The sequence below is a fragment of the Gobius niger genome, assembly GCF_951799975.1.
Source record: "Gobius niger genome assembly, contig: SCAFFOLD_49, whole genome shotgun sequence".
Lineage (NCBI taxonomy): Eukaryota > Metazoa > Chordata > Actinopteri > Gobiiformes > Gobiidae > Gobius > Gobius niger.
Genome location: NW_027639063.1, coordinates 132465 through 145480, shown reverse-complemented (window position 1 = coordinate 145480; position 13016 = coordinate 132465). Strand labels below are relative to the sequence as shown.

General features: G+C 45.5%; 1 protein-coding gene across 1 annotated transcript in view; it reads right to left on the bottom strand.

Annotated features, from left to right (window-relative positions):
* The window catches only part of LOC306982954 (uncharacterized protein), a gene marked incomplete at both ends in the record, with an annotated part of 69078 nt that extends 57145 nt beyond the window's left edge, over positions 1 to 11933 (bottom strand). The window contains 2 exons of the mRNA XM_079583398.1: positions 10714 to 10773; positions 11831 to 11933. Coding sequence (XP_079439524.1) covers positions 10714 to 10773; positions 11831 to 11933 — 163 coding nt within the window. The remainder of the gene's footprint in view (positions 1 to 10713; positions 10774 to 11830) is intronic.
* Positions 11934 to 13016: the final 1083 nt, after the last annotated feature.

Sequence of the window (13016 nt, the reverse complement as noted above, 5' to 3'; positions counted from 1 at the left end):
CTCTCCACCACGATAAGGTGGTGGTTCAAGGAGAGGAAAATTTATTAACATTATTAGTGTCATTACAATCGAATACATGATTTACATCAATAATACATTATAAAATACATAACAGTACATAAAAATACATAATATACAATATAAATACAATACATACATTATTATTTGGCATTTATATATACATTACATAATTAAATTATTCAAGGGACCCTTTGAACCAGTCAGAATGGTTCAAGACCAGAGACAACAAACCTTACAGTATGTGTGCACGCATCACTGTAAGGTACAACACACAATAAAGCCAAAACTAAAACAGTAACAACAATTACAACCGAAAGCCCTAAAACTACAACGCCTAAATCTGCAAACACATGATCCAAAGCTAAGCAGTCTCTTCACAGACAGGTTTGTTTGTTCACCTGCTTTACAAGTTTGGTTTTCCTCAGAAACCTCCCCCTTCACATGATGTCACTGTGTAAAGGCTTGTAGTCTTCTAATGTACTTTTGTCAGACAAAATGGAAAACGTTAACTGCATGGTCACAGATAAGTTTTCCCAGTCTGACAAAATGACTTAAGAAAACTACAAGACTGAGCACAGCTTCACCTAATAAAGAGGACGAGAGGAGGAAGACCAATATTGTAATGCATGATTCACAAAAAACCTGTCAGCAAAGAGAAAACCTCTGCAAATAAATATCTCTAAATACTCCATCACTGAATTTCCATGATCCAACATCTAAAGCTATCATCAAAACGAACAAACACATAAATATATACAACAATCGAAGTGTTTCCAAAGACAAACACACACAAAAGTCAAAATACATGATTACTGCCAATTATAAAAATGTTCTATACAATTTTGACAAAGCCTGAATGCTCAATAATCAAGAGAGAGGAATGGACTGCTTAGAGCATGATGAAAAGGCATGGGAAGACAAAGTTGTAAGAGACACAAGACAAGTCATATGTTAGGAGCAATGTGATGAGCCGACACAATAAACAACAGCTGTCCATTTTAACTATAAAGTAGATCTAATCTAAACGCGGCATTTCAACGCACTTCCCCTAAAAGAACAGACGATCCCTTCATGGTCGCTAAAGTATGTTGGCACGACTGAACAGTCAATGTCGTAATCACTTGACTTTAGATAGAAATGATCAATTAATGTCCCTCTCTCAGTTGTGGGAGATGTAACGCATTGAACATATCCTCTTTCTACCATAAAATTGCAGAGACTTGTAGATTTCAATACGTCATCATTAAAATCTCCCATCACAGCCACAGTGGCACAATGTGAGCTCAGCCAATTCAAAAACCTGTCAAAGTTATATTTGAATAGAGACATGGGATAAGACGGTGGCCGGTAAATTACTGCCATGATGATTTGATGCTCTGCAAAATAATTAACTAAACACTCCAAATCGAAATCTCGTACTGTGATTTCATAGTTAAGGTTTTCCTCACAGTACATGCCAACTCCACCGTACTGTTGGCCACGTAAACTAACCAACGCTGTGTGGTTACTGCGCTGGTACGAGATACTACGGGGACGACTATGGAAGGTATAACCTTCAATTTGACAACCATCAAAAGATGAGTCTACAGATAACCATGTCTCTACCACAGCGATACAGTTAGGCTGCAAAAGCTGTGTGCGTGAAGCTAAGTCAGACACATGTCGGGCTAATCCCTGTACATTCATAAAAAATACTGTCAAAACATGTGCCTCTTGTCTGTGCCAGGGCAAACTGTCGGCCACGAAGGGAGGCAGGTTCTCTAACGCGGCTCTAATGTTGTCCTTGCAGTAAATGGCCTTTTCCGAAAAGTCTTGAATTACAAGACCCTCTAAACTCCGGACGCGACTTAAGGCCACATACGCCTGACCCGCGGTAAATATTTTCTTCAGGGACACCACAGCTTCATCTACAGTTACCCCTTGTACTTTGTGTACTGTACAGGCCCACGCGAGTTTAAGCGGAAACTGTCTACGCCTCTCGGTGCGTTTATTCACCTGTTCTTCAGCTGGTCCTATGCGGGTAGAACCAGTCAGGTCTGCAGGGGTACGGGTCTGTTTCCTTGTCTTCGCACCTACTCTATCGTCATCGAATTTCACGTAAACAGCTAAAGGAAACCTCTTGTTCTGGGGATCTTCGACTATATAGGTTACAATGCCACATACCCCATTTACTAGACCGTCAGAAAGATCTATGTTTTTACAAAGCATAACACGTGCATTGACGCCGATATGCAGTGCCTCCGCCAAACTAGGTTTCATTTTTTTGGACTTATGGAAACACAGATGACCATGGAGTTCCTTAATTTTACCGGAGCCCTTATCAATCCCAAAATCACGCGCCTCTATGGTCATCACCTCTGAACAAACGCTACTAAGCTTTCTTAAGTTATATTCCCCAACATGAACCCTCCTCGCGAAAATATGCAATACGTCGGGCTCTTCGCCTGTTTCACGACGCTTCAATGTATCTATGTCGCTTTGGAGCATGGGTGTCCCTCTCGTACGCACTCTTAGCCGGTTTAAGAGGTCCGCGAAAGTACTATCCTGTTGTCTAACAACAGTTTTTAATTCCGCTACTTTAAACAAATCGTTGAAAAAATCGACGCCTACATTTTCTTTATACAGAACCTCCCCCCCAACAGGAGCTAACTGATAAAAATCCCCAACTGCAATAACGCAAACGTTTCCAAATTTAATCTCCTCATCCGTCTGTTTAATTTGACCCAAACGACCGTCAATCCACTCAAAAACCCTTTTGTCAACCATCGATATTTCGTCGATTACAACAATTTCAACATCGATGTATCTAGCGCGCAGTGTACTTAGCTTTTCCTCTCCGAGCTTACCATACTTTGCTGGAGGATTCGCAGGGATAGAAAACGTCGTATGGATTGTCGCCGCCTCTAAGTTATACGCTGCTATCCCGGTCGGAGCCGTTAATAAAACGCTAATGTTATCGGGACTATGACAAATAGGAGCCAATAACCGCGACGCTTCGTACTGAATAGCCCTAATCAGGTGACTCTTCCCGGTGCCAGCTCCACCTGATATAAATACGTGCAATGGCTCAGGGTTGTTACCGGCAACCTTGTCTAAGCACCATTGCCGTATTTTGTAAAATATGGACAGCTGTTGCTCATTTAGGCTTCGCAAAAGTGCAAGACCCTCTGGACGACTCATAACATTTGTCCTCTCCAAATGACAAATGTCCTCGTTCCTTACAGCTAAGTCAGGGATGGGCTCTTGCTCATGCTCAGAGAGGACCTCCTGCAACATCTCCCTAAACTCCTCCTTCGACTCCAACCTTTCAACTTCCAGCTCTGGGCAGAGATCGGCCCATGCCTCTTCCAAAAGCTCTTCAGAGTTCATTGCCTCTTGGATCTCATCCAGATCCTCAGCCTCCACTTCAAAACGACACCTATTCGCGTCAACTATCGCCTTCACCGAATGCACCGACCCGTCACTATAGCGCACTTCCCCATTTTCATAAAAGTCCTGATATGTTTCGTATGGAGCCGGCTTAAGGTCGGCCTCATCGCGATACGGTAAAAATAATTGAAGGATGCTTAGATGGAATAACTCTGAATCTTTTGTCTCTGAAAACCGTGCATACCTAACAATTGCAGGCTTGGTGTTCTGCCGTTTAGCGACAGCACCTAAAGAATTTAGTAAAGGAATAGCCTTTTGACATGTATCTGTTTGACTAAGTACACGGTATTCAGATACAAAAGAAGCAATGCACATATCATTAAAAGTACTATCGTTTGGCCTACTCTTAAAGCGATCTATAATGTTAGTCATCCAAATATCGTCCGAAGCCGAATCACCATCTAACTGACTGATAGGTCTGCTCAATCTAACAATGTTGTTTCCCGTCGGAATGAATTCTACTTTACGTGAGAATTCCTTAAGGTGCATGTTTGTAACGCGATAAACAGCTTCCTGCGCAGAGACATCACGATTATGCAAATAAACGCGTCCTAACTTTTTCAATGCCTCTTTTGCACTAACATTATCTTTGGAAGCTTCTTTTTGGGCAGCGCCCAAGAGCAAACCCATCTCCCTCTCTGCCTTAGAAATATATGAAATTATATAAACTATACACGCCCACGCATCTACAACAAACTGAATATCCATATTCGCATCCCAAGCATCCAACAATTTCGCATTATAATTATTAATCCAGACTTCCTTAATCCCCCGCTTTAAAACTACATGAGTGTGACCGCCTAAAGCCTGGTACACCATTTCAAACGAGTCCTGTGTTAAACCGGCAGCTGCAAACAATGACTGCACACTATCAATGGGAACATTCTCATCTACAATAGCATCTTTAAGTGCAGTCATAAACGCCACAGCTTCCTCTTTAGGCATAATCGGTTCGCTCTCCGGGTCTACTTTTTTAATAAATGTGCGCATGGACGGAGGACGTGGGAAATTAAAGCGACACTTCTTTTTTCCCTTTTTACAGGTTTTTGAGTGACGCTTTGAATGCTGCTGCACTGAAGTAACTTTTTCCAATAATTTTGGATCAGAGGGTAATTCACAACTAATGTACTTATCAATAAAGTCAATTACCTCCTCGTCTGTATTAACTCCGAGCTTGGGAGCATCTCTAACCCAATATAAACAATGTACGTGAGGGCTTCCGCGCTGCTGAAACTCTACACGATAAAAGGAATCTATAATTTCGCCTATCGGGTGAGCCGGGGACTTCAGGACGGTATTTTGAAATCTATGCCACCGCTGATCAAACATACGGGCGACAGTTGTGGGGTGGCGACGCAAAAGATCACATCTGTCTGCCCAATTTAAGTCCTCTACACTCCTGGTACTACCTTCTATTTTTAACAGGGCCTCGAGGACTTCTGGCCAACGCATATCTGCCGAACTAAATGAACAGAACCATGTTGGAATACCCAGCTGGCGCACCATCGCGATTAAGTCTTTGAGTGTGGCTTGCCAGTATGGGGGCGTGCCTCTAATAGGCTTTAAAAAACGATAACCGCTATCAAACTGTAATAAATTTTCCAAAGATTCTTCATCTGCAGCAGCATTACCCGAACCCTGACACGCATGTCCCTTTCGTAAAGCTATGGAGACCTTCGATACAACCTGCTCTACTTCCAACATGTACAGAGCCATGAATAGAAATTTAAGATTACGCGCGAAACGACCGTCCGCGTGCAATAGTCTGTTAATAAAATACCGGCACAAAGTAATACGTACAGGCCTACGGGTGTGAAACGTATTACGCCCAAAGGGGAACTCTTTTGGGAAGCATTTAGCCTCATTTTCCTTATCGGTGAGCAAACTAACTGGACTGTTCCCCTCCGCCGGAGCCAAATTCAGTACACCCTGGAAGTAGTGGTCAAGAGCCTCCTGAGCCATATCTGCAGGCATAAAGAAGGTGTCCTGAAACATACAATGACGCTGACGGTCATGGAGATGCTCATCATCTAAATCTTCATCCTCTCCCTGTGCTGCCTGTCCCTCTCCTCCCTGTCCCTGTGCTGCCTGTCTCTGTGCTTCCTGTCCCTCTCCCCCCTGTCCCTGCCCCTCCTGTCCCTTCGCTGCACGCCCCTTCGCTGCACGCCCCTTCGCTGCACGCCCCTTCGCTGCACGCCCCTTCGCTGCACGCCCCTTCGCCTCATTTCCCTGTGCAGCCCCCATCTGCCCCAGCGCCGCCTGTCCCTGCGCATCCTGTCCCTGCGCATCCTGTCCCTGTGCAGCCCCCGCCTGTCCCTGCACCGCCTGTCCCTGTGCTTCCTGACCCTGTGCAGCCCCCATCTGCCCCTGTGCCGCCTGTCCCTGCTCCTCTTGTCCCTGCGCCTCCTGTCCCTGTGCAGCCCCCATCTGTCGCTGCGCCGCGTGTCCCTGTGCAGCCCCCGTCTGTCCCTGCACCGCCTGTCCCTGTGCTTCCTGACCCTGCGCCGCCCCCATCTGCCCCTGCGTTGCCTGTCCCTGTTCCATCGGTATCGTCCCCGTATCCATAGCTTCCTCTTCCTGCCTCATGAACTCATTAACCCACTCTTCATCAAACTCTATGTCCAAGTAATGCTGGTTGTTTGCTTTAAGAAATGCTATCGCGCTCTTTATCCGACCCGTGTCGACGTATTGATATTCATAATGGCCTTTGTAAGTAAGTTTACGCTTTAATTTCACAGGTAACAACCATCCGTCCATGCTACGACGCGGCAACAGCTTAGTGGTGTCAATAATATTGGACGGCACACAGGTGGCCGGACCGTGAGTCCCCCCTTGACCCCCCTTTGGCAGAGCGTACATCTGCATAAACACTATATTGAGCGCCACTAAATGCTGTTCGACTGTGTTCAAACACGCGAGTTCAGGAGGAATATCATCTAACTGTAAATTGTTTATTGAGCATTCAGCCGGCATTTGACCCTTTTTGAGTTTAGAGTTACAAGTGTAGCAGATCCACAAACTCCCTCTACAATCAGACAGCGGACACGGTGACGGACAACTCTTACTGCACGTATGTAAATAGGCATCTGAGATACAGGCCTCAGCAACAGCAGCACATTTAGGATCAGCCATAAAATCATCCTTTCTACAAGGTAAGACTTGGTTGATAAATAATAATTTAAAGCACACGCAACAAATGTGTTCAGGACCGTGTTCAACTTCACGCCAAAAGCGTTCCTTAACTAAATCAAAATTATCTGCCAATTGTTGCTTAATTTGCCTTTTACGATTTCTGTAAGCAACACGAGTTTGAGCTTTATATTGATCATCTTTGTGGTATTTAACTTTGCTGTAGGTCTTTACTTTCTGCCTATGTTTGGGACTATCTTTGTACTTCTGTTTACTGGCGGCCCTGACATCGTATTTGTGCTTTAAGTTATCTTCATACTTTTTAATGCTAGCTGCCATTTTCTTTTGTCTATACTTTGTATTATCACAATATTTATGTTTATTTGCTGCCTTGATTGCCACTTTCCTTTTCTCTCTATAATCTACATTGTCTCTATATTTAAGATTGACTGCAGCCTTCTTTTCTTCTTTATAAAATACATTCTCTCTATATTTAAGATTGACAGCAGCACTGCTCTCAGCCTTTTTTTGTTCTCTATAATCTATATTGTCTCTATATTTAAGATTGACTGCAGCCTTCTTTACCTGTCTATAATCTAAATTTTCTCTATATTTAAGTTTGTCTGCGGCCTTCTTTCCCTGTCTATAATCAACATCGTCTCTATATCTAAGGTTGACTGCAGCTCTATTTGCAGCCTTCTTTCCCTGTCTATAATCTAAATTTTCTCTATATTTAAGGTTCACTGCAGCTCTATTTGCGGCCTTCTTTCCCTGTCTATAATCTACATCGTCTCTATATTTAAGTTTGTCTGCAGCCTTTTTCCCCTGTCTATAATCTGCATTTTCCCTATATCTACTTCTCAATGTCTCACGCAATCTATCTTTACTTGTGGCATATTTGTTTTTTAAATGTTTATGCTTTTTGTTTTGAATGTACTTGGATGATTTAGTGTGTTGTACATTCGTTTCAGTGTTTGGACTAACCACTGATTGGGCATCTACCTGTCTAGACCTAGTGTTGTAACCCATAAGAATAGAACTATTAATTTGGCAGCTTCCGTAACAACTATGGGTCACAGGGTTTTTAACGCAAGTTACATTTTCATAATGAATATTGTTAATATTTTCGAGGTAGATGCCGCTGGTTGACAAAGGCCTGGTAGTACAACCATATTTAAGCCAACGTCCACTCAAAAACGTATATATATCTACACATAAAAGATCTGCTGTTGCTTGGATCTCTATCTCAGTGGCCCACGTGTTAACTCTATGCATATTACTATCGTTAATATACTGGGCCACAGAAGAGCAGCCATCGCGCAAAAGACTATTGTATTTTGATGCATTACTTTTAAGATGTTTAACGACCGCAAGTCTAAGTTTCCTATGATATTTCTGCGTGCCACTAACAGCCTGCGAGATCGAGCGAAAGAAACAGTTACCGTCGGCAACGATTTTATCATTTGTACAAGGCACATCTAACTTTAACGATCTCAAAGGATCTGTTGTTTCTGGTTCTGCTACAGCGAGTCTCTCATAGTCAATGTTAAGGTTCTGACACAGTGCCCTACAAACGTTGTCCTGAAGAGGAATAAAATCAAGAGCATCATCTGTGGCACCGGTACAAACAACATCCCAATCAACATCACATTCCCGATCATGTTTTGTCTTTTTTGGTGTGTGTATGTGTTTTGGAACAGACGACTTTGCTTTAACTGACCGTTTATGCTTTGGTTTTTGGTCAGAAGTGTCAAGCTTCGGAGGGGAAATGACCTCAGACGCTTCACACTTCAGACTAACCACCACGACAACAACGCCCGTGATCTCAAACAACTTATATTCAAGTCCATAACACTCAGCTAACGCGCAAAAATGAGCATACACTTCATCCAGGCTGCTAAAGTAAACTACAACACTTTTACCATCAGGGTCAACCATCCCAGTCGCACTACGACTGTGTGGGTCCACCACCGCGTATCTACCGCCGTCTTTAATGACTGCACAAGTGTTGCCACACATCGTCAGTAGACATGCATCATAGTGTGCCAACATCTCTCCTAAACCACCATCTAAGGTGACCCAAGAACCAGAAACAATAAACTCATGCTCCACTACATTTGCAGCCCCAGCGACCGGCCGACTGAACTCAAACGCAAACGGTTGACCATCAATAACTGACTCTTTGGGCAAGTCAGACGCTAGTAAGTTATCATTCCCATTAGTCAGGTCGTTACCCCCAAGCTCTGTGTAAATAGCATCACCAATCTCTAAAGTCCTGTCTAAATCCTTTTGCTCCCATGTAAACACACTGGACACAGTGTGCCTAGCTAATGCCACCAGAGCTATGGCTGCACACTGCACCCCTCCATACGGGAACCTGCCATCAGCCTGATGAAAACTACCCCTAACACAACTCGGAATATCAACGGGAACGCTATCCTCCATAACTATATCAGAAAACACTACAACAGGACTATCAACTGGAACACTATCCTCCATAACTATATCAGCACACACAACATCCAAATCATCACATTCACGTTCACGTTTCACCCTCTTACTTGTGAGTGTGCGTTTGGGAACAGACGACTTAGCTTTAACTGACCTTTTACGCTTTGGCCTTTGGTCAGAAGTGTCAGGCGTCTGAGGCAAAATGACCTCAGACGCTTCACACTTCAAACCAACAACCACAACAACAACACCTGTAATCTCAAACAACTTATATTCAACTTCATAACACTCAGCTAACGCGCAAAAATGAGCATATAAATCATCCAGGCTGCTAAAGTACAGTAAAACGCTTTTACCATCAGGGTCAACCATCCCAGTCGCACTACGACTGTGTGAGTCCACCACCGCGTACCTACCGCTGTCTTTAATGACTGCACAAGTGCTGCCACACATCGTCAGTAGACATGCATCATAGTGTGCCAACATCTCTCTTAAACCACCATCTAAGGTCACACAGGTACCGGAAACAATAAGCTCACTCTCTAGTACATTTGCAGCCCCAGCGACCGGCTGACTGAACTCAAACTCAAACGGTTGACCATCAATAACTGACTCTTTGGGCAAGTCAGAAGCTAGTAAGAGCTCGTGCCCATGAGTCAGGTCGTTATCCCTAAGCTCTGTGTAAACAGCATCACCAATCACTAAAGTCTTGTCTAAATCCTTTTGCTGCCATGTAAACACACTGGACACAGTGTGCCTAGCTAATGCCACCAGAGCTATGGCTGCACACTGAGCCCCTCCATACGGGAACCTGTCATCAGCCTGATGAAAACTACCCCTAACGCAACTCGGAATACCAACAGGAACGCTATCCTCCATAACTATATCAGCACAAGCTACAGGACTATCAACCTCCATCTCTACATCGCTACTACCAAACGTGATAAGGCTTTCACTATCACTAACATCTATGTCAGACTGTGCACAACAAATGCAAGACTTATCTTGGTCCCTGGCGTCAGAAGCGCTCTCCCCGTGGACAGCTGGTGGAATGCTACGGCGTGGAGAAGGCTGACTGGCTGAAAGGGGGCTGGTCCTCTTCATCTACAAGTCACAAAGAAAACACATAACCATTAGACATCTCTCAAACTAAAGCGGATCTCACTCTGTTCAGTGTAGCTGCTTTTAAAAATGATACATAAAAATCATCATCTCACCTGGTCCACGAAGACCACTGGGGCGTCGGGGGAACTGGTGAGTGATGCTCCTGGAATCACCCCCACATCCACGAACTCCAGCTGCAAAAAGAATAACGTGTTAGATACTACTTCATGACAGATCATAGAACGTCAATTAATAAAAAGTACACACACCTCCTCCTCCAGGAAACCGTCCAGGATGACCACGCTGGTAGGTGACGTTCCTGGTGTCACCTCCACGACAGCTGCCGCCACCTAGAGGACAACATTTGTTAATAATCAAAGAAGTTACAATGTATAAACTTATTCAGCCACTTTAAACGACACTGACCTGGTCCTCCTCCATAGTAGACACGGAGCTGGCAGATGAGCCGGGTCTCACCGCCACAACCTCTTGTGCTGCCCGCGCCTACAATAAACAAAATAACAAATATGCATTAATTTCTTTAGAATGTATAAAGAGCACAGCCTTAAAAACACCTACCTGCCGCGTGGGCCGGTGTCTCTTTGGGGCAGCACGCTTGCGACGCCTCGTCCGAGACGTCTAAAAAAAAAAAGACGTGTTATTTCACCAGCTCAGAAATCATTATTAAACAACAACATTTCACACAAGATCTGATACTTACCTTCTTTCCCGAAGGAAAGGAGCCGATGCCCTGGCCACAGCCGCCGTGAGATGGAGAGAAGCGCTCCATCTCCACCAGCATGGCAGGGCTGAACAGGCAAGGCGACAGGGGAAAGGAGAACACGGTCTCCACCTCAAAACAAAGGAAACAGACAGTTTAGTCACAGCACTCACAATCTAACCATAGCTTTATAGAGTAGAACACTAACCTCCTGCGCCTGCAGCAGTCCCTTGGGGCTCACGGGGGAGACCCCAGGCTGAGTGACAGAGATAAACACAAAGCAGTCAGTAAAATGCAACTTCAGTTAACAATGCTTTAACAAAACAGGAACAGTTTCTCACCTTGCTGCCCCGTCGAACCTCGGTCCACTCAGGAGGGGGTGGAGGTGGCACGGGCGGCGGCTCGGGCACCTCCACTCTTGGGGAAACCCTCCTGGTGACCGGTCGGGGCGGGGGAGGAGACACCGGCGCAACAGCGGCAGCGTCATCCAGCTCCAGCTGCATGTAGCACGCCTGCCACAGCAGCTGGACGAGGATGGGCATGCCAAAGTCGTCGCTCAGGTGAGTCTGAAACACATCATTCACCCACGTTAAATAAAACAACAGTCATTAAAATGGTCAACTTTAAAGAGAGAGACTGTACTTACACCATCCCTGGCCCACAGATGCCCTTCGCTCCGGGGAAACTTGTGTGCTACACGGAAGTAGCGGATCCCTAAAACAGATGTTAGCAACAAAAAGAACATGTTAAAGTATGCGCCACTCTAAGGAAAATAGTGATGACAGTTGCATTTTTTATACATACCCATGCTGACAGCGATGCGGTGGTACGCCTGCCGAAGGAGGGTCTGAATCTCCACCCCAGCGCTAAGCCGAGGTGGAAAATCCACGACACACACCTACAAACACAAAATTACAATTAAGACATGTTAAATACAATAATGAAGTACTTTCAGACCTCATAGAAGTGAAGTACACACCTTGGGCCAGCGTCCACAGACGTAGGCCAGGAGCTGGCCGAACTCCCTCGCAGCCTGGTCCAACGTCCGGCACGTCGACAGTCCGTTGCAGGGTGCCATGAGAACCACAAGAGCTGGCTCTGACAACAAGAGAAGGGTCAGAGGTCAAACATGCTGAACAAAAATGTAAAAAAAAAAAAAAAAAAAAAAATATATATATATTTTTTTTTTAAAAAGTCTAAAATGTTGCTAGTACAACTGTACCCACCTCGGGGCAGGGTGGTCCCAGCCAGCTCCCTGTGGATGTGCGAGGGTCCACCACCAGGCGTCGCGCTGAAGCCGAAGGAATAGTGCCCCTCCTGCATCGGCACGTGCTGGTCCACGATGGCTCGCAGATGGGAGTTCCCGACAAGCAGAATGAACTAAGACCAAAAAAGAAACAATCTGTATTTAGTGATTGTCAGCACATCAAAAGTCACACCTTTATTTCCTTCTCAAACTCATGAACTTGCCTTCTTGTCGGGAGACTCCTGCGGGAGCACCAGCCGGTGCTGCTTCCCGGACACTCCAGTGGGCCAAACCTGGGGACGGTGTCGGTAGCCGGGTCCACGGGCTTCAAAGACAAGAGAAATCATTGTAATATCAAAAAGAATTAAAAAGGAGGTGGAAGTATTCTGAAATCCACTTACGTTCCTCGACGGGGGGCCAAAGAGGAGAGGGATCGAGCTCCTCCTCAGGAACAGCTGACTGCCCCGGGAGCAGCTCGACGGGAACAGCGGACTGCCCCGCGAGCTCCTCCTCGTGAACAGCCGACTGCCCCGGGAGCAGCTCGACGGGACCAGACGACTCCCCCAGGAGCAGCTCGACGGGAACAGGGGACTGCCCCGCGAGCTCCTCCATGGGAAGAGCGGACTGCCCCGCAAGCAGCTCGTCAGGTACAGCGCACTGCCCCGGGAGCAGCTCGACGGGAACAGAAGACTGCCCCGCGAGCTCCTCCTCAGGAACAGCGCACTGCCCCGCGAGCTGCTTCTCCCTCCTCCTCTTGGCCGCAAGGGATCGCCTGGACCCCTTGCCGCGCGGCATCTGAAATACAAAAGTGGAATGAGTAAACAACACAATGGTCAAACAATCAAACCGAAGTAGCCATGTCTTAAACTAAAGTCAGACGCATAGAGAAACAACACTTCATATCATCCTAGCCTC